Below are 25,378 nucleotides of genomic sequence, written 5' to 3'. Positions count from 1 at the left end.
GGTGGACTTTGGTCCTGAGGAACTGAGTTCAATTCCCACTTCAGGCACAGGCAGTTCCTTGTGACTCTGGGCAAGTCACTTAACCCTCAATTGCCCCATGTAAGCCACATTGAGCCTGCCATGAGTGGGAAAGTGCAGGGTACAAATGTAACTAAAATAAATATGTCTTGTTGAAATTCAAAGCAGTTGCTGAGAAAACAGCAAAAAAAACTGTAGGGGATTACTTTTTTGCCTCACCCTGTATTGCCTTTATGAAATTGCTTCCCTGAGAATTGCCACACAAAGTATACTTGGTCTGAGGGTGGAATAATTGTCTGGATGTTGTATGTGATGGCAAGAATCAGCACTTACGCAATAAATCCTATAAAATACACATAAATAACAATCCTGCTCCCTGGAATGTTTAACCTATATCATGTGTCTGTATCATCCAGGGCAATTTGATAAACACCTATTTGCTCGCGCTGCTTATAAAATAACACCTCCTCCCCCCAAACAGCTGTGAAAAGTTTATTCATGATGTTCAGTAAACAAACCAAGGTTGTGCAAATGTTCTGAAATACACTTTATATTATCTGATCTGTGCTTCTGAAAGATACAACTGTATTGTAACAACGAGAATAACCTGTCTGTCCAGAGAACAGGTAGAATCACAAAACAAAAGTAAAAGAACCAGGCAAAAGGCACCTTTATACACTGTTTTAAAAGCATGTTTCCAAAGGGGACAGCCCATGGGTAAGACCAACACACAAAAGGAAGTCTCTCAGTGATGACATTTGCTCCTGGGTGCAGGGCGGAAACAGCTGGCAAAGATTAGGCTGCAGTCATGGATCTCATGAAAGCTGTTTGAGCCTGTGAATGGCACTGTAGCATCCTCCTAGGCCTTGTTGCATGTAAATGGTACAGTGGCACACACAGATCTGTGCCCTTTGGGAGTTGTGAACTGCACTGTGAAATTCTAGGACCTGTAAATAGCATGGCAGTATATTGATGCCCAGCTGGAATACTAGCAAGCAATGAAGCATGCAGTTGGAACTTGTTTATGATTTCTGATGCCCCACACCTGCTTGATAGCTATGAATGCAACTGGAGGATGCTGTTGGCCAAATGGGAACATCTGATTATAACAGTAGGCTGCTAAAACTCTCTGAATGAGATGGTAGCTCTTAGCTGTAGCTTGTAAAGTGGTTGCAGGTAGCCACTGCCAGCTAAAACCTATGAAAGGGTTGATGGCCTGCTTGAAAGGAGTACTAGAATTAAAGACTTCTGATGCTGCAGATATGATCACGCAGGTAAAATGAAGAGGCACAACACCTAAGAAGCAACAAAGAGGAAAGCGTTATGCTTTGCAATGTATGAAAACCCTACTGGTATCCGGGAGATCCAGAAGACAATCAATTTCATGTCTCTTGAAATGCTCCAGAAATGTCTCATGTGATGCTGTCAGCCACTGAGTTGAGTGTGGTCCCCATGGCTATCACTGGTTTTCTCCAACTGAGTTCTTATGCCTTCATAATGTAGCTTTAGAGCCGATTGTAAGCCCTTTAGAACCCCAGTCTTACTTTTGGGATAATTTGCAATGATTAAACACACAAGGGCTGCAGGGTTAGGTACTGAGATGAAGGGTATTATTGATATTGCTGCAAGGCCAAGGGCTGTTAAAGGCAATTCTATAACTGGCTGCATAATTGACACCTTAAATGGCACTTGCACACGCAAGTACACCAAGCACTATTTTCTAAAAGAGCCAAGAGCGCAAACTGCTGTAGCACATAACTGCAAGGGGATTTAACACATAGGTGGAGCAGGTGTGGGACATTGGGATGTCTTCTATTTACACATGAACCTTATGGAATACTATAAGTTGCGCACACTGCAAACTTTTTGACGCCCCTATCTGCCCGGTTAAATCTTTTATCTTGGTGTTACCCTGGATTCTCACCTAACTTTCTCTCCACAAATCTCTGCTCTCTGCAGAACCAGTTTTTTTTTTTTCTTTCTTTGTCAACTACGGTCTGTTCGAAGATACTTCTACAAGAAAACCTTCCATTCCCTTGTCTTATCTCTTTTAATTTCATGGCTCGATTACTGTAACGTAATTTATTTGGGTTGTTCTTGTACAAATATAAAAAGGCTTCAATTGATACAAAGCACAGCTGCAAAGCGTATTCACCACACACACAAATTCGACCATGTTTCCCCTCTGTTTCAAGATTTTCATTGGCTTCCTGTGGGAAAAACGCATTATTTTCAACCTACTTACATTCAAAGCACACAGGATTGGTTTACCTGATTATTTATCTACTTTTACCATTCTATATTCCCCTGCGTGATTGTTACTTTCCATTAATGATCATCGTTTAGTTCTTTCGAATTCAAAACAAACTGTTAGAATCTACCCGCCATCGTGCTTTCTATTTTCAGGCACCTTTTTGCTGGAATTCCCTTCCCTTCACTTGGAATCATCTTTCCTAAAGTTTTTTTTTAAACTGTAAAAACCTGGCTATTTGAGCAAGCATTCAATTTAACTTAGTAAATTAAAGGGTCATGAGTGTATTGTATCATCTCCACTGTTTGTTTCCTTTTTTCCCCCCTGCAAATTCCCAGTTTTCCCTGTCTTCCCAGAATACCCCATTTGCCCTTTTGTTTCTACTGGGTTGTTTTCCTATTGTTGAATGCTGCAGTCCTGTCCTATCCACACATTGTAGTTCTTTTTCAATTTTCTTATTTTGTTGTTATTTTAGATTGTAAACTGCTCCGATCTGTGTGTCAGCTTGGGCGGTATAGTAAGGTTTTACTATTAATAATAAAAATAATAACTTACCAGAGCCATAGACTTAGCATAAATGGGCACACTTAAATGCTATGAGTTTATCTTGTTGGGCAGACTGGATATGTCTCTGCCATCACCTACTATGTAAATGTATGGGAAAGGGAATGGGACTTATATACTGCCTTTCTGTGGTTTTTCCAACTACATTCAAAGCGGTTTACATATTATATACAGGTACTTACTTGTACCTGGGACAATGGAGGGTTAAGTGACTTGCCCAGAGTCACAAGGAGCTTTAGTGAGAATTGAACCCAGTTCCCCAGGATCAGAGTCTGCTGCACTAACCACTAGGCTACTCCTTCAGTGCTGACTTATATATAATAGAATTTTGCCACTGAGATGTCAGTATAGAATTGGTGTTCAGCAAGCAGCATTGAGGTGCCCAACTTACAGAACTGTCCACATTATGTCCTGTAATAGATGCCCCTGGATGGAGGAGTATGGTGTGATTGCTGAGTTAGGAGAACTGCAATTTAGTGGAAGGATCAGGATCCCTAGGATTGAGTTCTGTAATGAAGTTGTTGGATCAGATGTGTAGAGTTGGATTCTATGATGTAGCTTTGTGTTTAGATGTCCTATGCTGAATGGTAAAATGTAAATTTCACTGATGAGCATGGGGGAAGCGGGATTATATTTTAATTTGGATGACCGCTTCAAATAATTTTGTTGGCTGTAAAACTTACTATAAAATTTAGTAATAAGATAGAGATGATGCCTGAGTGGGGTATAAATGTGTTAAATAAATACAATTAAATAAATAAATTTATGCTGGCTAAGACTAGAGTTTAAGGACAAGGTCTGATGTGGCCCACCAGGACAGGTAGAGGAGGTCACCACTTGTCACAAATTTTGCACATGATTCAGATAGATATGGAGAGAAAGGGTTTGACAGGTTGGCTATGAGATGAAGGAGGGAGGGGTGAAGTTACCGTTGGGTTGCACGTGATAAATTTATATGGTCTTCTATCTCTCTAGTGTGTTTTTTGTAGCAAAAAAGGTGCTGGTACTCAAATGCCAGGCCATCCTTCAGTGGTGGGATGGTCACTGAAGGATCCACCCTACAAAAGCCAAGCCCCCTGCAACCAGCCACAGAATGAATGAAAAGGCAGAATTGGTGTTAAGAGCCTAGGTTTGGGGACTATGGGTCAATTTTAGCAGTACCCACTGAAAAAATGCCCTGCATGTACCTAACGCAGAAGCTCATAACTGGGAAGACCATTTTTTTAAAAATCTGCTGTCACCTCCTGTGTTACTATATTTTATCTTTTTGCTGTCCTGAGCTGAATGCTATGGGTGTCACTAGTTTGCTGTAGATTATTTATTTAGATTTTGTTCACACCTTTTTCAGTAGTAGCTCAAGGTGAGTTATGTTCAGGTACAGTGGGTATTTCTCTGTCCTTGGATGGCTGAAGCAATGGAGGTTATATGACTTGCCTAAGATCACAAGGGGTAGCAATGGGATTTGAACTAGCCACCTCTGGAGGTCAAGCCTGGGGCTCTAACCACTAGGCCACTCCTCCACTCCAGTTATAAAACTGTGTTAATGTACTGTTTTACCATAAATAAACACACAAGATTTTTTTTTTTACAGTCATGAGGAAGAGGTCATACAAGGCAACTAATTGCCATACCCACATTGCTCTGGGTTGAAGAGCACAGCATGTGGAACTTATAAAGTCCACATGATGTTTTAATTTCTGCAGTGTTAACCTGTAAAAGAGTAATTCTACTTAGGGGCACCTACCGTTGGGCACCTACAATGCACCGACTTTAAACCTATTCTTTATAGAATGCCAGCGTAGTATCAAATACATGTTTAAAATGTAGGCCCTACACCAGCCATAAAGCTGGTGTAAATGATTGTACTTAGAGATTGCTATAGAGCATGTGTAGCTCAATCAATGGAACTTATTTTTGAAGCATATAGACGTCTCAAAATGCCCAAATGGACGTCCAAGTGTTTGAAACTAGGGCGGAACCAAATGTTCCTATTCTATTCAATTTGGCCCCAAAAAGTGCCCCACATACATTATTCATATTTGGCCAAATAGTGATTTAAATTCAAAGATGAATAATCCTGGGGATCTACTGTGCTAAATCCTACTGAAATAAAAACTTGATCTCTGATTTCATGTTGCTTCTTTTATTATTTATTATGTTAAAACTCAATGCCCATTATTTGTATTCGGTATTCAGCCAAATAATATTTTTCATTATTTGTATTTGGACAAATAGTAAAATATGCTATTCCCAATTTTGCAAAGGCAGAAAAGGGGCTTCCAACACTGCAGTACGTCCAAATAGCAAGGGGGAATGTTGTGGGTGTATTTTGGGTGGGACTAAGGAGGGCACAAAATCAGGATGTCTAACAGTGATTACTGAACAGGAAGAAACATCCAAGCCTAAAAAGAAGGACATTCTAAATTTGACCTGTTTCAGTCACATCCAGGATGCAAAAAGGTACTCTGATTTAGCAGCAGACCACTAGAGGGATTAAGGCATGACACCTCTGTAATTCCCCAGTGGTTGCTGGCCCTTTCCCTCTCCCCTGGAAATGAAATTCTCTATGACAGTTTCAGGTATTATAAGCATGCTTAGGAAAGTATGAAGTAAGTCTGAGGAGTAGCCTAGTGGTTTATGCAGTGGGTTATGAACCTAGGGCCCAAGGTTCAAATCCCACTTTAACTCTTTTTTTTAATTGTAAGCCCTCCTGAAACAGAAAAATACCTACTGTACCTAAATATATAAGCCACTTGCAAGCCTGAAGACTATTGAAGTTGTGTATATTCGGGTACAGTATGTATTTCTCTGTTCCAGGAGGGCTTAAAATTACAAAAAATAAAAGAGTTAAAGTGGGTTTTGAACCTGGGTCCCTTGGTTTAAAATCCACTGCAAAAGTCACTAGGCTGCCCCTCTGCTCTGCAGGGATATCGCTGTGGCCATTCTTCTAAGAATGCTGCCAGACAGATGTCCTTGTCCCTGTTTTTTTGCCATTGATATGTTGGATGTTCCAGTTTTTAAAATGGCCGCTCATGTTGGATGTTCTCAGCACACGGACATCAATCTCACGTATTTCCTGTTGGAAAACACATCTGAGATGGACATCCGTTTTGGACATTATGACCTGGATGTCTCTATTCTGACTTAGACGCCCTTTTGAAAATGCCCCTCTATGTGTGTAAAAGTGCACCCTATCCATGTATATGTCAACCTTCAAACTATGCATCAGTTTTAATTATTTGTAAGCTCCTGGATTGATTGGTCCAGCTCTTGATTACTGTAATCCGTTCTTGAACAGAATAAGTATAGGCGGAATACATAACATAATATTGTATATAATAGCACATAGCAGAATACTGGCATTTGTGCAGGTATAAGCTGGTACTCTGGTTATTTACATTCTTAGCATCTAAATGCTGACACCTTCCTTATAGAATTGCCCCCTAAATGCTGTCCCTGACACCTTCAAGCACGCCGTAGTCACACCTCTCCTCAAAAAACCATCACTTGACCCTACCTGTCCCTCCAACTACCGCCCCATCTCCCTCCCTCCTACCCTTCCTCTTCAAAATACTTGAGCGTGCCGTTCACAGCCGCTGCCTTGATTTTCTCTCCTCTCATGCCATCCTTGATCCACTTCAATCCGGTTTTCGCCCTCTTCACTCGACAGAAACAGCACTCTCTAAAGTCTGTAATGACCTGTTCCTTGCCAAATCCAGAGGCCACTACTCCATCCTCATCCTCCTCGATCTATCCGCCGCTTTTGACACTGTCAATCATGATTTACTCCTTGCCACACTGTCCTCATTTGGGTTCTGGGGCTCTGTCCTCTCCTGGTTCTCCTCCTATCTCTCCCACCGCACCTTCAGAGTTCACTCTCATGGATCTTCCTCCACCCCCATTCCGCTATCTGTTGGTGTTCCCCAGGGATCTGTCCTTGGACCCCTTCTCTTCTCAATCTACACCTCTTCCCTGGGCTCCCTGATCTCATCTCATGGCTTCCAGTATCATCTCTATGCTGATGACACCCAGCTGTATCTCTCCACACCAGACATCACCGCGGAGACCCAGGCAAAGGTATCGGCCTGCTTATCTGACATTGCTGCCTGGATGTCCAACCGCCACCTGAAACTGAACATGTCCAAGACCGAGCTCATCGTCTTTCCACCAAAACCCACTTCTCCTCTTCCTCCACTTTCTATCTCAGTTGATAACACCCTCATCCTCCCCGTCTCATCTGCCCGCAACTTCGGAGTCATCTTCGACTCCTCCCTCTCCTTCTCTGCGCATATCCAGCAGATAGCCAAGACCTGTCACTTCTTCCTCTTCAACATCAGCAAAATTCGCCCTTTCCTCTCTGAACACACCACCCAAACTCTCGTCCACGCTCTCATTACCTCTTGCCTTGACTACTGCAACCTACTCCTCACTGGCCTCCCACTTAGCCATCTATCCCCCCTTCAATCTGTCCAGAACTCTGCTGCACGTCTTATATTCCGCCAGAACCGATCTACTCATATCACCCCTCTCCTCAGGTCACTTCACTGGCTTCCAATCAGATACCGCATTCAGTTCAAGCTTCTCCTTCTTACCTACAAATGCACTCAGTCTGCTGCCCCTCACTACCTCTCTACCCTCATCTCCCCTTACGTTCCCGCCCGAAACCTCCGTTCACAGGACAAATCCCTCCTCTCAGTACCCTTCTCCACCACCGCCAACTCCAGGCTCCGCTCATTCTGCCTCGCCTCACCCTATGCCTGGAACAACCTTCCTGAGCCCTTACGCCAAGCCCCCTCCCTGCCCATCTTCAAGTCTTTGCTCAAAGCCCACCTCTTCAATGCTGCCTTCGGCACCTAACTCTCACCTTTCAGGAAATCCAGACTGCCCCAATTTGACTACCCCTATCGGACTGACTGTTCACTTGTCCTTTAGATTGTAAGCTCTTTGAGCAGGGACTGTCCTTTATGTTAAATTGTACAGCGCTGCGTAACCCTAGTAGCGCTTTAGAAATGTTAAATAGTAGTAGTAGTAGTGTTTCTAGCACACAACTGCTTAGCACAGCTTTCAGGTGGATGTTCAAAGCCAATTTTGTAGTTGGGTTAGCTAGACTAATAAATCCAATGTTGATAGAATTGTTTAATTGTATCACATGTTAGGCATATACTAAGGGAAAAATGTTAATTGTAATTTTCTTTTCTTGCTTTTTCCTCTCAAAGTACAATAGACAGAAAAAAACAGAAAGAAAAATTTAAGGTTTCTTTTGGGTTTTTTTATTCGTGACTTTTGGATGTCTTTTCCTTTCCTTTTTTTTTTGTTTCTTTTGGATATTTGTGTTAAGCTGATTTGGATTTTTGTTAATTATGTGCCTAATTTGTAGATTAACATGTAGTTAAATTGATTTTGCATGCATATTCCTACCATATGTTATGTATTGATTATCCATGGAAACAACAAGACAGTTTGCAAGATCCAATACAGTTAGCAAGAAAATGAACAGACCATATAAAATTGTAGGCCCAGGTCAGAGATAAGATTTATAACACTTTGGTGAAGATTGAACTTTTACACCTACTGGTACCCATTCACCTCTGAAGCAACCCCTTTAGCAAAATATGGCCATGTCTGTCATGTATGTATAAAACCTTGGAGCCGAAGTAGTAATAAAGTCGTATATCGATTATTGCAATTTGTATTTTTCATACTAAATACAGTACTTTTATAGTAAAGGTTGTGTGTGATAGCCAACCCCCTAAGAAAACTCAGTTTAATGTGATAGGAATGTTGGCTTTCCCTATCCTCTGGTTAATTTGCTGATCCGGATGGATTATCATGATATAGCTTTCAGATAAGCTGGGTAATTCTGTAGCAGGACATATGCAGTTACACCCATCTCGCACACATAAGCAGTGCCTTAATTGGCACTTACACATTCAAGAGCATTATGTGGTATTCTATATGTCAACATGCAAGTACTATAGCGCGTAAGAGCATGAAGAGTGGAGACACGGGTGGAACATGGGTGTGTTCATGATATAGATTTAGATTCAAAAATGTGTGGGACGGAATTAAAAAATGTGTGGGATAAACATAAAGGAATCCTGTTCAGAAGGAATGGATCTTCAGAAGCTTAGCAGAGATTGGGTGGCAGAGCCAGTGGTGTGGGCGGGGCTTGTGGTTGAGAGGCGGGGCTAGTGCTGGGCAGAGTTCTATGGTCTGTGCCGTGAAAATGGCAGATACTAATCAAGGTCAAGTATACACAAAAAGTAGCACATATGAGTTTATCTTGTTGGGCAGACTGGATGGACCGTGCAGGTCTTTCTCTACCGTCATCTACTATGTTATTATATTGCTATGTGTCACTAAGTGATGTGCACAACTTATAGAATACTATAATTACATACATTGCATAGTGCACTTAGGCATGCCAACTTATGGTCATGCATAAAGTTTGGCGCAGCAAAGCAGATTTATGCAAGTATTCTGCAATGGCTTAGGCCAAGGAGGTTTAATTGACAGGAGATATCATCATATGACAAGACTGAAGCTGTAGCTGCCACCTTGATACACTCAAACCAAAGAATACTATTGGTCCATGGCAAGCCACAGATTGGCAGTCCGTCTTTCTAATAAGCGTTTGCTACTGTTTTGGGTGACTCAATATGGTGGCACGCTCAGCCTACTGGCTTCTGGCCAGATAATGGGCCAAGCACGCTCCCACCGTCTCCTGTCAATTAAACCTGCTTGGCTTAGGCAATGCCTAGATCAGTGTTTCCCAAACCTGGTCCAGCCAGTCAGGAGAGAGATTTGCATGCACCGCCTTCACTGCATGCAAATCTATATCATGAATATTCATTGTGGATATACTGAAAACCTGACTGGCTGGGGTGCCTCCAGGAATAGGTTTGGGAACCACTTGCCAAGATGCTGTTATAGAATTTGCGCTCAGTGCACACCATTGTGGCATCTAAATTGAGATGCCAAGTTATAGAATTGCCCCCCCCTAGGTGTATTGGATTTAGTCTTGGATTTAGTCTTGTGACTAAACTCAAGGTTTAGATGGACTAAGGCTTAGTGCGATTATAGGGTCAAATTCCTGGGATTAGTTCTTGATTTAGCTAATGAGTCTTAGTTCTGATGCTGGGAATAGAGCACAAAATGAGAAAACTTAATTTTATAAGAAAAATGGTAGTCCACAATGAGGAAATAGGTTGCAATTTTCCAAATTTTCAGCCTGGCACAGCAACAGAACCTTAAGTTACTACCCATGAGCCCTTCAGGTGATCCACTGTTGCCATAGAGTATTATGGGAAAACTGTTTTTGAGGTCAAGCCCTTTGAATTTTTCAGTGAAGAATAATATTTGGGAACGGGGGGAACTTCAGCTTCTTGATTTCAGGTAAAGAATATTGCTGGCCAAGTTCAAGGATGTTGCTTGAGGAGCTCAGCACGCAAACATCAATTGAAAAATCACATCCGAGGCTTTTTATCCCCCTGTGAAAACACCTGAAATTGATCCAACCGGAAAACTGTGACAACATTGAAACCCACAGAGAAAGAGAAAAGCTTTCCACAATCTCATTACAATCAAAAAAAAGTTTGTAGCAAATCTGTTAGTCTCAGATCTTGGTCTCACTGCAGAGCTGATTGCAGTTCTGAAAACAAAGGAAGAAAAGATAAAATGCCATCAGCCATTTCATCTGTAGTACTGCAGCTGTCAATAAGAAACAGGTGGCTCTGTGGTTCAGCTCTGAGGGGAGATGGCCCATATCTAACTGATGAAGAAATTCAGTGGATGCAGGACAGTGAATTTCACCGTCATTCTTTTATGGTTGTCTGTACACAACATGGGGTATTATCATAGTATGTGAAATGGAGAGAAAGCTACAAGCGCCAGAGCTAGGAGCCCTTCTACTGTGTGATCCTTGTTAGAAAGAGGAAGAGAAAGTGCCCACTAATCAAATACTTGAGACATCTAAGGAGAACACACCCTCAGGAGACGTTAGTAGAAAAGAGATGTAGTAGAAAGACAGCACCCTTTATCCAACATGTGGTTTGGAGTTTAAAGTACAGAAATCTTCCAGGGGAAAATGAGGAGATTCAAGATAGACACCCCACTCTTCTCCTGGAACCCCTAGGTGCTCTAGGTACAGAGGACCTCTGGGTGTTAGTAACCACTATATTGCAAACCTGGGAGTTTAATATACAGTGACAATAACTATCAAGTGGAAATTCTGGATATAAAAGATACAAAGAAAGAAGTCTTCAAGCACAAACTTTAGGGACTGCACGTAGAGAGAGCATCTTCCCTCTATGGGAGAGGCTAGGATTCTGGACCTTTAGAAGGAGGAATAACACTGCCCCACTCCAGCGTGGCAGAGAAACCTGTAAGCTTTCCAATCATCACCCCTTACCCCTCACCCATCTGACTTTAGTCGGTTGTCCATGTGTAATTGAATTGGGTCCTGTGCAGAAGACCTCTGGCTTAAGATCTGTGCATCTGCAGAAGCCCTGTGTTCTCAAGAAGAAACAGGGAACTGAAAGATCTTCCATATCGAGAGGGAGGATCCTCAGAGCACAGTGGCTCATGGCTCTCTCACTCTCATATACAGGACTGCCTTACAGCCTCCTCCTGTTAGAATCTTCCTTAAGCCTTAACAATGTCAGACCACCAGGGACATCCTGTTTGGAAAATCACCCTGTGAAAATAATAATAAACAAAAGATAAATATGACAGCAGAGCAACCCATTTATTCAGCTAGCCCATGCCTCAGGCAAACAAATTCTAGCCCCATGCATACCATGATGAGTTCTCACTTCCAAAACACTAATGGATAATGAAGATGATTTATGACAACTTCTAGGGATGTGCAATCATTAGTATTCATTTAGCGTGGCTTAAAATCTTAGTGCAAGCAAAATCAATTTAATCCACATTATTAATTTATTTGTATGCCTTAGAAAGTCCTAACATGTTAAAATATGTTTTATTAAATCAAATGTGTGAAATGAACCAAACAAAATTTGTGCAAATTCTGCCAATGAACCAAAATTTTTTTTTGCCTGTGCACATCCCTTTCAACTTCCCTCATTATGCACCATAATTTAGGAATGAATGTACAATAAGTAACTCAGGAAAATCTCAGATAATGTTCCTCAACTATGCAAAGGATAGACACTTAAAAGCTCTAGATGCTACCTGTGTGAAAGGGCTTCCCCCCCATAAACTACTATAATTTAATTTAATACAGAATTATATTCCGCCTTTTCAGTTTCATACTAGAAGACGACCTTGACTTGACTCCCATCGTAGGTTCCTGCTGTTTGGGTTTGCAGTACTATTGAAGCAGTCACAGGAACTAGAGATAGGGTAAAGACAAGAGCAATTATAGCTAATAAAGGATCTTGATCTTTCTCTCAGTTACAGGAGGAGGCTGCAGTAGTTAACCTCTCTATAAGGAAAGACGAAAGATATAGGAAAACTCTGAAGGCCACCCTCTTCTCTTCCATAAACCTTCAAAGAAGGATAGTGGTCTACATAACCCCTAGTTCTCTACATGACAACCAGAGAATAATAACATCTTCCATCCTCTCACCATCCTCCCAAGCTGCCTCATTACATTTGGGTAAGAAAAGAAAACTTGCTCACTGTTTTATTGGGTTGCTCCTTCTTCTTCCTCCTTTCTGAGGAGCTGAGGTAATTATGCTCTCGTGTACGATATGAGGGAGCCTTGCCAAGCTCTTTCTCACTGTAAGGGGGAAGGGAATCTTCTTCCTCTGCTTGCTTCACCTTCTCTTCTCCTGAAGACTTATAAGATGACGTTGACCAGCCATAATGCCCTCCAGTTTGCCGCAAGCTCATTTTGGATGGCGTTACAGTGCTGCCACTTTCCTCTCCACCTCTTGACTTCCTATCAAGGACACTGCTCAGATATGCATCATCATAGCTCTGCCCCATCCTACCAACCCGTTTGGAAGAGTGCTTTTCTTCAGGGGCTCGCAACTTGGTTGGACTGAATGACCAGCCCCTCTCGGAGTCCGAGAACAGTTCCCGGCCACGATTTCTCTTGCTATAATACTCTTCCAATGAGCTGTCCTGGTAATGTGGCCTCCCTCTCATCTCAGGTCTCTCCAACCTGCTTGAACCTCGGCTGTCCACCCGGCGAGGTCTTTGCTTGTATGAATCAGCAAAGGCAGCTAGCTCATCTGTAGACACAGCCTGGACACCTACAGGGAATGCCTTTCTTTCCAGGAGCTCAGATGTTGGTCTTTGCTGGCTGTAGAAAGAGAGAAACTGAATTAAGCAGACACATAATTCCCACTAGCAGGGATAGAAGCCAGAGTAGCAAAATTCTAGTGGCCAACAATGACCACAGAGTGGCTAGCAGTTTTCATGAAAGGAGAACCAAGACTGAGAGAATTTATTTGCGTTTAACAAAAATTCAGTAGTGACCATAAAACAAATGCTTATTATTGCTTACTAGAACTGGCCCAGTAAGCATCCCATCTGAGAAGGATTCCTGGTACTGTTCAGGACCACCAGGTCTAAATCAGAGCAAAAGGTTGCTATTTTGTTCACCAGTCCATACACAATTTATATATAGTCCACAGTTCAGCAAGACTGCAGCATTAGGTTTTAAGATCTATTTATTTAACTTGACCAACAGCTTTGTATACCCACATTAGCAGAGTTATTTGAATGACATTTCCCAAGAGAGGGTCTTGCATTGCTTGTGTTCTTATCTGACTAAGAGAGATTTAAGACATTATTGCAAACATTAATAAACTTGGGTGTGCATAACACTTGGACTTCCTCGGCCCATAATCACAAGAAACAAGGACGTCCCTGATGAACACTTGGGACAACTTTACCAGGTCGTGTTTTTCTTACGACAAGGCACAAAAAGGTGCCCGAAATGACCAGATGACCACCGGAAAGAATCGGGAATGACCTCCCCTTACTCCCCCAGTGGTCACTAACCCCCTCCCACCCTCAAAAAACATCTTTAAAATATCTTTTGCCAGCCTCTATGCCAGCCTCAGATGTCATACTCAGGTCCATCACATCAGTATGCAGGCCCCTGTAGCAGTTTTAGTGGATGCAGTGCACGTCAGGCTGGTGGACCCAGGCCCACCCCCCTCCCTACCTGTTACGTTTGTGGAGGAAACAGCGAGCCCTCCAAAACCCACTGTACCCACATATAGGTGCCCCCATTCACCTGTAAGGGCTATGGTAGTGGTGTACAGTTGTGGGTAGTGGGTTTTAGGGGGGGTTGGGGCTCAGCCCACAAGGTAAGGGAGCTATGTTTCTGGGAGCAATTTATGAAATCCACTGCAGTGCCCCCTAAGGTGCCCAGTTGGTGTCCTGGCATGTCAGGGGGACCAGTGCACTAGAAGTGCTGGCTCTTCCCAAGACCAAAGGGCTTGTATTTGGTCGTTTCTGAGATGGGTGTCCTTGGTTTCCATTATCACCGAAAATCAGAAATGACCAAGTCTAAGGACGACCTAAATTTCAAGATTTGGGTGTCCCCGACTGTATTATCGAAACGAAAGATGGATGTCCATCTTGTTTCGATAATACGGGGTTCCCTGCCCCTCCATCGGGATGTTTTGTGAGGATGTCCTGAACAAAACTTGGGCGTCCCTTTCGATTATGCCCCTCCGCATCTCCATTTAGCTTGAGGCAGGTTTGGGGCCCCCTATGATATGGGGGCTCAGAGCAATTACCCTGTTTGCCACCCCTTAATGCCGGCCTTGTCCGGGGATATTCAGTGGCACATAACCAATTAACACTGCTGAATATCTCCGCTAACCAGACAATTCCTAACCAGCTAAGTTAGGGGCAGGCTGGGGGCGCAGTATGGACAAAGCATCTACTTAGCTGGTTAGTGGCGATATTCAATCTGCTAACTGGCAATTTACTGTATAAAGCTAGGACAGCAAGACAACTGTCCTAACTTTATACGATGAGTTAAACATTGGCCACTTGTAGGTTAGTAGTCATACCTGGATAGTCAGTGCTGAGAGCTGCGCATGCTCCAGGTATTGAATATCCGGAGTTAGTTCAACCCATGGTTGGAAGCAGCTTGCTAGCTGCCTACCGCCACAGACTGAACATCGGCTCCCACGAATGCACCTTAGTCGGTTAAATTTAAACCGACCAAAATGCACCTGGATATTCAGTGCCTGTCACTGGAAACGGCCTGACATTGGATATCTGGGTTCAGCGCCGACCATAGGAGGCAGCCTGGCTACCTCCCTCGGTCTCAATATCAGCCCCAGTATATTTTCTATTGTATGTTGGACCTCAGAAGTGTCACAAGGAGTCCTCAAGACTGGCAGTAAAAAGATGAGCAAATTTTATATTTATGAGAAAAGTTAGAAACTGGAAGAATCTATAAGAATTTGGTTATTGGACTAAAACATAGTATATAAATAAATAAATATATATATATATATATAATGGAAATATAAAAATGTAGAAAAATTTGGATTTATGATGATTGTGGCACATGTTCCTCAGGAAACAGCTTTTCTGTTATCCAAGTGACACCTATGAGTTCCAAAGTACAATAAAAAAATATGTTATATCCAGGGGGATAACTTCTGTTGATTGATTTATTTTTACATGTGAGCATGAACACCAGCCATAGAACTTGTATATATGCTTGCATCTAGTTTGGAGACATACATATGTCAATTATAGTGCTCTATAATTTATGCTTATATTTCCCCGCCATACTCCATCCATGTGAACGCCCATCTGAAAAGTACACACTATTGATGATAGAATAGTGCATGGCTGGATTATTGTCATTTATACACATATGTGTTCACATATACATGGAAATGACTAGAATACTGGCATTTACACCCATACTTGCTGCTATATTTATGTGGCTCCAGATACAGTTACCCCCTTTGAGGATAACTTTATAAGGGAGTGTGTACATAAGTACATAAGTACATAAGTAGAGCCATACTGGGAAAGACCAAAGGTCCATCTAGCCCAGCATCCTGTCACCGACAGTGGCCAATCCAGGTCAAGGGCACCTGGCACGCTCCCCAAACGTAAAAACATTCCAGACAAGTTATACCTAAAAATGCGGAATTTTTCCAAGTCCATTTAATAGCGGTCTATGGACTTGTCCTTTAGGAATCTATCTAACCCCTTTTTAAACTCCGTCAAGCTAACCGCCCGTACCACGTTCTCCGGCAACGAATTCCAGAGTCTAATTACACGTTGGGTGAAGAAAAATTTTCTCCGATTCGTTTTAAATTTACCACACTGTAGCTTCAACTCATGCCCTCTAGTCCTAGTATTTTTGGATAGCGTGAACAGTCGCTTCACATCCACCCGATCCATTCCACTCATTATTTTATACACTTCTATCATATCTCCCCTCAGCCGTCTCTTCTCCAAGCTGAAAAGCCCTAGCCTTCTCAGCCTCTCTTCATAGGAAAGTCGTCCCATCCCCACTATCATTTTCGTCGCCCTTCGCTGTACCTTTTCCAATTCTACTATATCTTTTTTGAGATACGGAGACCAGTACTGAACACAATACTCCAGGTGCGGTCGCACCATGGAGCGATACAACGGCATTATAACATCCGCACACCTGGACTCCATACCCTTCCTAATAACACCCAACATTCTATTCGCTTTCCTAGCCGCAGCAGCACACTGAGCAGAAGGTTTCAGCGTATCATCGACGACGACACCCAGATCCCTTTCTTGATCCGTAACTCCTAACGCGGAACCTTGCAAGACGTAGCTATAATTCGGGTTCCTCTTACCCACATGCATCACTTTGCACTTGTCAACATTGAACTTCATCTGCCACTTGCACGCCCATTCTCCCAGTCTCGCAAGGTCCTCCTGTAATCGTTCACATTCCTCCTGCGACTTGACGACCCTGAATAATTTTGTGTCATCGGCGAATTTAATTACCTCACTAGTTATTCCCATCTCTAGGTCATTTATAAATACATTAAAAAGCAACGGACCCAGCACAGACCCCTGCGGGACCCCACTAACTACCCTCCTCCACTGAGAATACTGGCCACGCAATCCTACTCTCTGCTTCCTATCTTTCAACCAGTTCTTAATCCATAATAATACCCTACCTCCGATTCCATGACTCTGCAATTTCTTCAGGAGTCTTTCGTGCGGCACTTTGTCAAACGCCTTCTGAAAATCCAGATATACAATATCAACCGGCTCCCCATTGTCCACATGTTTGCTTACCCCCTCAAAAAAATGCATTAGATTGGTGAGGCAAGACTTCCCTTCACTAAATCCGTGCTGACTTTGTCTCATCAGTCCATGTTTTTGTATATGCTCTGCAATTTTATTCTTAATAATAGCCTCCACCATCTTGCCCGGCACCGACGTCAGACTCACCGGTCTATAATTTCCCGGATCTCCTCTGGAACCCTTCTTAAAAATCGGAGTAACATTGGCTACCCTCCAGTCTTCCGGTACTACACTCGATTTTAGGGACAGATTGCATATTTCTAACAGTAGCTCCGCAAGTTCATTTTTTAGTTCTATTGAAGCAGTACAGTATGCTCCTGCTTTGGAGTATTTTAGGCATTTATGCATGGATTTGGCCACATCTACATGTAAATGATCTCTAATGGAATACCAACCAGGGCAAAAATACTCACTTTGAAATGATGGCACATACTTTGCCAGTGGGAGTGCAAAGGGATCAGAGGTGTATTTATACAAGCTGCATATGTTACGTATGCGCCCCTTGTCAGACCCAGTCCCCTGCCCGTACCTTAAAATCATCCCTGCTGCAATCTTCACCTGGATAGTGGCAGTGGCACTCATAGACTGCTTGGGGCCTGTACCGGGACTTCCTCCCTGAACTGTCTCACCCCTTCTGATGCAACTTCCTGTTTTGAGAATGAAAGGATGATTCAGGGAGGAAGTCCAGGTGCAAGCCACGGCAGCCTATGAATGCCGCTGCTGCTGCCTGGGTAAAGACTGCAGCAGAGATGATTTTAAGGTACCCGGGGAGGGGGCAGGGAACGTACCCCCCTGTAAAAAAAATTCATGGTAGAGTTTAGGCAGAGTTCTCAAGTATGTATATAGATTATAAAATACTATAATTTACTTGCACACTTGAAACATTATTAGTGCCAAACAGGGCTGCCGAGAGACTGGGCCGGGTCCGGGGCAAGGCCGCCCTGGGGCCCCGCTCCCGAGGTAATCGCCGCCGCCACCCCCCCCAGGCCGCCGCGCCACAGTCCCCACCCGCCCCCCTCCGTCTGCCACCAGGCCAGCCCCCTGCATTGAAATCATCACAGCACCTCACCTTTCACCTCTGTGATTGAAAACACAGCAGTGGCAGATCGGATTCGCCTCCCTTCGGGCCTTCCCTCCCTGTGTCCCGCCCTCGTCTGATGTAACTTCCGTGAGGGCAGAATACAGGGAGGGAAGGCATGAAGGGAGGCGAATCCAATCTGCCACTGCTGCGCTTTCAGTCACGGAGGTGACAGGTGAGGCGCTGTGATGATTTTCCTACCTAAGCGCACAACTATGGAACGAATTACCAAAAGCAGTAAAAACTACGCTCGACCACCTAAATTTTCAGAAAGCACTAAAGACTGTCCTGTTCAGAAGAGTATACCCCACCGACCCAACATAAAAATACCTGGTCACATGCGACACAATGTAGCCAAAGACCATAACGGACATTATCTGACTCTTCTTCCCCCTTTCCCTCTCTAACTTCCCCCAATGCACCAACCATACATGTAACCACCTTAAATCTACCTCATTCTACTACAATATCACTTTGTATTCATTCATACCATGTATTTGTTCAGACCGTAATCGGCTAACATCGTTAACGGTTATATGTAAGCCACATTGAGCCTGCAAAAGGTGGGGAAATGTAGGATACAAATGTAACAAATAATAATTTCAATGCTGGGGGTCCGGCCCAGTGGCGGACAGTCGACGGAGCCGAGGGTGGGTGAGCTTGGGGACTGTGGTGCCGGACCCCCTTGGAGGCCCGGGCCCGTGGAATTTTGTCCCCCCCGTCCCCCCTCTCGGCGGCCCTTGTGCCAACATTTATACGATGTCTAAGGTTAGTGTAAATGTCCATGTCCTACTTATCTTCATAAAATAGCCTTAACATAGGTGCCTTAAAAGGTACTTTAACAAGGTGCCCCTTATAAAATTACCTCCAATATGTCTTCTCTTTTGCAACGCTATACAAGCTGACTAGCCAGTCAGAATATATTCCCAGAATACATATGGGTAAAAAAAAAAACACATCCCGCCTCAATATTCAAAGCAATTTAAGTAGGCAGCAGAGACTCCTTCTCACTTAAATCACGCTTAGCAGGTTGGGCACTGATATTCAGTGGCACTTAACTGGACAGTACCTCTGAATATCGAGTCTGAACGGCTATGTCAGGTAAGCTGAAGAGGGGCGTTCCAGAGGTGGAGTTGGGGAGGAGCTGGCAGCTATGCGGGTGTCAGTTGGTGCAAATTTCCGCACCTAAAGTTAGACACAATTCCTGGACATAAGCACTATTCTATAAACAGCGCCGAACTTTAAGCATGGCTTTTAAAATAGTGCTTTTTTCTGCACCAATCTTTGTGTTGCCATATATAGAATCTAGCCCTAAGTGCCAATTCTATAACAGCATCTAGGCACCAAGATTCCATTATAGAACACTAGCCGTTAAGCCCATTAAAATGGGCGAGATTTGTAATTCTCACCTCCGTGTCCAGCAAACCTCCTCTCTCCCATGCCCTCCCCTCCCCTGATCCATGTCCAGCAACCCTGCTCTCTCCCCTGCCCTCCCCCCATGTCCAGCAGCCCTCCTGTATCCCCTGGCCTCCCCCGTCCACCAACCATCCTCTCTCCCATGCCCTCCCCCATATCTTGCAACCCTCCTCTTTCCCTTGGCCTCCCCCCCCCCATCCAGCAACCCTGCTCTCTCCCCTGCACTCCCCCCATGTCCAGCAACCCTCCTCTCTCCCCTGCCCTCCCCCCATGTCCAGCAACCCTCTTCTCTCCCCTGCCCTCCCCTCCATCGATCCATGTCCAGCAACCCTGCTCTCTCCCCTGCCCTTCCTCCCCCCCCCATGTCCAGCAGCCCTCCTGTCTCCCCTGGCCTCACCCCGTCCACCGACCCTCCTCTCTCCCCTGCCCTCCCCCCATATCCAGCAACCCTCCTCTTTCTCTTGGCCTCCCCCCCACCATCCACCAACCCTGCTCTCTCCCTGCCCTCCCCCCATATCCAGCAACCCTCCTCTCTCCCCCTGCCCTCCCCCCATGTCCAGCTACCCTCCTCGCCGCCGCTCCCTCCCCCCTCCATGCCGGGCCCCCTGCACTGACATGAGAGCGCCTCTCACCTCCATGTGAAAGTGCTGCAGGCAGCAGCAGATCGCTCTGCTGCTGCCTGCAGCGCTTCCATGCGGAGGTGAGAGGCACTGTCATGTCAGTGCAGGGGGCCCGATACGGAGGGGTGAGGGAGCAGCGGCGACGACGTCGGGGATGGAGAGAGGGTGGAGGTTGGTGCGCCGGTGATATTCCTTTCCTTCATCTCCAGGCTCTCCAGCGGCAGCGGCAGGCCGGCAGCGTCCGTTTCCCTCTCTGTTCCGCCCTCTGATGTCATCACGTCTTGACGCGAGGGCGGGACAGAGAGGGAAGTCTCTACTGCACATTTGCGGGTGAGTCGGTCACTTGTCATTTATATGTTTGATTAAGGCAAATCGGCAGCATGCCCACTTATGCCACGTCATTAGCAGGCATAAATGCAACACTTTATTTCTATGAAATATATTTTATTAGATACAAACAGTATAAAAAGGCAAGGAAGAACCATGCCAGTACAGCAACAATTAAACATGTTGTCAACTAATAAATTAGCAATGAACAGAGTAACATCAATAAGTCTGCAGCATCCTTGAAGAACAATGTTATAAGGAAATTTCTATTATCAACAACTACCACACCTAAGGCAGGAGGCTTGGACTCTGACAGCCTCCCACTTAACCCACACACTTCCCAACCTGGCTTCCCTTAGACCTCATATACCCCACCCTCCAACCTACTTACCCTCCATCCAACCTAACCCCCTTCCCCTCCTCCTAGCAAAAATAAATGTAGAGACATGTACTAGGGATAGAATATGCCCCCATGAAATGCTCCATCAAACTGGAAGCTGTCGCTTATTCAAAACAATGCTTGGGTTAAGAGACTGAATATAGTCATTCCAAATTACTAAGAAGCACCGGGAACATTTACTAGTAAGGTGGGCCTCCCCAGCCTCCCACATCATGAGTATATAACTGGTTTCACCAGTTGCCAATAAGAAGGTCTCTCCAGTCGTACCCATTGTTGGACTATGCACTTTTTCCCCACCAAGGCTGCCTTACAAAGGAATAATTTAGGGCCTCTATCTCAAATCCGTAAATCCTCTTCACAATTCAAAATCCAAACTGCAAAAGAAAGTTTGATACGAGAACTGAGCAGGCAGCTCAGGTAGTTTACCAGCTCCTCCCAGAAGGCAGAAATTTAGGGCAAACCCAGAATACATGAAACAATGTACCGTCAGCCTCCCCACACTTTGCACAAGCCGGAGAATTATGTTCTTGGCCTTAAAGGCCTGCCGTGGAGAAAAATAAGCCCTATGAATAATCCTAAACTGCAACACTTTATTTATTTATTTATTTTTAAAACTTATACTTCACCTAAAAAAGATAAGCGGCTTCCAATTCAAACATACATAATTTAAGACAATACAAAAACAAAGATGTTTTCATCACTTTTTTGACCTGAGAGAAAGATGTGAGAAACTTGTAAGCTCTTTGAGCAGGGACTGTCTTTCTTCTATGTTTGTGCAGCGCTGCGTACGCCTTGCAGCGCTATAGAAATGCTAAATAGTAGTAGTAGAGAAACAAAAAACATTATAAAAACTGGAAAACAACCAAACACAATCTCAAAGGGTTGTGTAGAGTGAACATACACCAAGGTCTGACTAACAGAACATTGATATCTATATAAGATTTTTATGTCCGTGGTCTAATCTCTTTCATGGGGTAAAACCTTTCACCTGCTTTCAAATTGAACTGATCATAATGGAACCAGCATTTCAAAACATTACTGAGTATAGATTTTGTCCAAGCTACAGCATGGCTTAAATAAACTTAGCTTTCTCATGACTGGCTTGGTAACCCCACTTTCAAACTGTGGATATTAATTCATTCAACGGTGCCCAGATCGTTTCACCCACTTCAGGGTTTCATCAGCAACCACTCAGAACACAATTACTGGGGTATAAATAAAGATAGAAACAAATAATAAACTCAGTTACTATAACACCACTAGACCATTCATACCAACATACTGACAAATCACTTCAAATCATCAATCACCTAATAAAACAAGTACAAAACTTACAAAAAACCCACCCAAACCCAATAGCACTCACTTATAGCTGACTAAACATCTCTATGAACCGGCAGCAATCATTACTTACACCCAAAACCTCTTCAATATAAAGGCAGTTGAAGCTTGCAACGCCCATGCATAATTACCAACAACACTAAAAAAAAATTCAGCTGCATCATATCGCAGCCTAAATAAATGTCAAACAATGAAAAAAACGATACTAGCAAGCATCGCTATTTCAGCATTAATAAAAGGTACGATCATACCAAATACTGCTATATAACTTGAATCATACCTCATCGGATCAAGGTTTACTTACTTAATCCTATGGATTTCAAATACTAAAGTTGTAAAAAGACGCTAAGAGCCCTAAGGCTTAATGAGTCCCGACTTCTCTAGCATCACTGACGTCATCACATAACCAAGTATTCAACGTTGCTTAATAACAAAAGCCATACATAACGGGACAAATTAGAATAAACTAAATACAAAACTGTGTTTCATTTAGATCTTTCTTCTATACCCAATGAAATCAAAACAAATCTATTGCACAAACCCCCGCGTGTAATAAAGTCGATCGCTATATGATGTCATCATGTTATCGAAACATCGACATGCCCATAGTAATTATAATAATTATATACCAAGGCAACACTGTATGTTTTCCTCTGACCAAATTTAATGCAGGTTCAAAAAAAGTTTATATGAAATTTCTTTCTTTCAATGATATACATTCATACACGATGACATCATCACATTGACGATCTCCCTCTATTTTAAAGGCACAATGCAAGATATTACATTCTATTAATATTAGCCAAACATCTTCATTAGATACACTATATACCCTGCAAGTATACTCATTAGTGCCATCTATTGCTTGTAATATGCAAACAGATTAACATTGGTGACATAAAAATTGATATAGCTGATGTTACAAATAAAGAGACATCAATCATTAGTGTATCAGTAGAAAGCATTCCATTCTATGAAGCTATTAAAACCATAGGGCTCCATAGATTTTAGAGTGAAAATCCATCTTGTTTCTTTTCTTTGTAGTAGTAACTTACGGTTACCACCCCTCACAAGTGCTTGTACTCTGTCAATCACGCAGCATCTCAGAACTTCAAATGCATGTTCAAAGGCTAAACAATGTTCCACCAGAGGTTACTTCAAAACAGACCTATGTATGTTAGACTTATGCTGTGACAGTGGCTTGGTGAGATGTTTATGCACCTTTGGGAGAAAATACAAAACAGGTGTTACTGGATGAGGACAACAGAGAAATTTTTTATCCTTAGGGGTTATAAAACCCTGCTGTAAAGCCTCATCTGTTATTCTATTGATAACTGCTTGCAACCATTTGGTAGGATTCAAAGGCAATCTCACATAATTCGAAGTATTAGCTAACTGCCTTGCTAGTATCGTTTTTTTCATTGTTTGACATTTATTTAGGCTGCGATATGATGCAGCTGAATTTTTTTTAGTGTTGTTGGTAATTATGCATGGGCGTTGCGAGCTTCAACTCCCTTTATATTGAAGAGGTTTTGGGTATAAGTAATGATTGCTGCCGGTTCATAGAGATGTTTAGTCAGCTATAAGTGAGTGCTATTGGGTTTGGGTGGGTTTTTTGTAAGTTTTGTACTTGTTTTATTAGGTGATTGGTGATTTGAAGTGATTTGTCAGTATGTTGGTATGAATGGTCTAGTGGTGTTATAGTAACTGAGTTTATTATTTGTTTCTATCTTTATTTATAGCCCAGTAATTGTGTTCTGAGTGGTTGCTGATGAAGCCCTGAAGTGGGTGAAACGATCTGGGCACCGTTGAATGAATTAATATCCACAGTTTGAAAGTGGGGTTACCAAGCCAGTCATGAGAAAGTTAAGTTTATTTAAGCCATGCTGTAGCTTGGACAAAATCTATACTCAGTAATGTTTTGAAATGCTGGTTCCATTATGATCAGTTCAATTTGAAAGCAGGTGAAAGGTTTTACCCCATGAAAGAGATTAGACCACGGACATAAAAATCTTATATAGATATCAATGTTCTGTTGGTCAGACCTTGGTGGAAACCTTGGTTTCTGAGGGTAATTACCTATCAGCCTGACATTGTTGTATGTTCACTCTACACAACCCTTTGAGATTGTGTTTGGTTGTTTTCCAGTTTTTATAGTATTAGATTACAAAATCAAGGATTAATAACTCATACTGTTTTTTGAATACTTGCCAAAAATAAAAAACATTCCCTGGAAGCTTGTTCTATTGTATTGCTGCTGCTATAGAAAATGCACATGCAGATGTTTGGAATTAAACAATTTTATTGGTAGTTGAATGTGAAAACCAAGTGCAACAACATTAACTAGGTAATCTAGCACCAGAAAAGGACCATATCTCAGTGCACAAAAACAAGTCATATTGATAAATCAAACACTACCTCATTTAACCAGAAACCCATAATCCCAAAAACTCATTCCCCCCTTAACTTCCAATCCCCCCACACAAACATCTTCCCTCTAATATTCAAAACCATTTAACTGGCTAGGAACGCCACCTGGCTGGTTAAATGGCACTTAACCGGCTATCCAGCGCTGGTCAGCGGCTAGGAGATAACCGGTTATATCATGTGATATAACCAGCTATCCCCAAATATTCAGCCCATAGCTGGCCATTGTAAGCGGCCACATCGAGCTGCTTAAATACCTGGAATATCTTTGACCAGTTATCAATTTAGCTGGTTAAGTTTAAACCGACCAAAAATAAACCAGATATTCAATGCTGGTCACCGGAAATGGCCCTGCATTGAATATCCAGGCTGACCGCTGACTGCCGGGCTCCTTCCCACGATCTGAATATTGGCCCCCTTATCTTATTTTGAGAGACTTATTACCCCCCTAATCCCTTAATAAGGTTCAAGGAAGGGTAACAAAAGAAATTACTGGTACAATAGCCAGGAATTACAAAATGATATAGTCATCCCTAAAACGAAGAGAAAACCCTATTACAAAAATTTAGGAAATAAATATGATTTCACTAACTTTCAAAAACAAAAATAAAATACAGCTCTCCTTAGCTAAATCGTTCCAGAGTTTCACTGATAAGTACATAAATGAATTTGTTACAAAAATT

General features: G+C 42.9%; 1 protein-coding gene across 4 annotated transcripts in view; it reads right to left on the bottom strand.

Annotated features, from left to right (window-relative positions):
- Window positions 1–621: 621 nt before the first annotated feature.
- The window catches only part of ILDR2 (immunoglobulin like domain containing receptor 2), a 243,216-nt gene continuing 218,459 nt past the window's right edge, over window positions 622–25,378 (bottom strand). For 2 of the 4 annotated variants that reach the window (XM_030203963.1, XM_030203966.1), the window contains exons 8-9: window positions 12,479–13,106; window positions 11,472–11,528 (exon numbers count right to left, since the gene is read on the bottom strand). In XM_030203963.1, coding sequence (XP_030059823.1) covers window positions 11,493–11,528; window positions 12,479–13,106 — 664 coding nt within the window. In that variant the 3' untranslated portion in view covers window positions 11,472–11,492. Of the gene's footprint in view, window positions 1,315–10,104; window positions 10,485–11,471; window positions 11,529–12,478; window positions 13,107–25,378 lie in introns of those variants that run through there. The other 2 variants (XM_030203965.1, XM_030203964.1) reach the window with 2 other exon arrangements.

Source organism: Microcaecilia unicolor, chromosome 5 (genome assembly GCF_901765095.1).
Source record: "Microcaecilia unicolor chromosome 5, aMicUni1.1, whole genome shotgun sequence".
Lineage (NCBI taxonomy): Eukaryota > Metazoa > Chordata > Amphibia > Gymnophiona > Siphonopidae > Microcaecilia > Microcaecilia unicolor.
The sequence above is the reverse complement of the archived record's forward strand: the minus strand, read 5'-3'. Positions and strand labels throughout refer to the sequence as shown.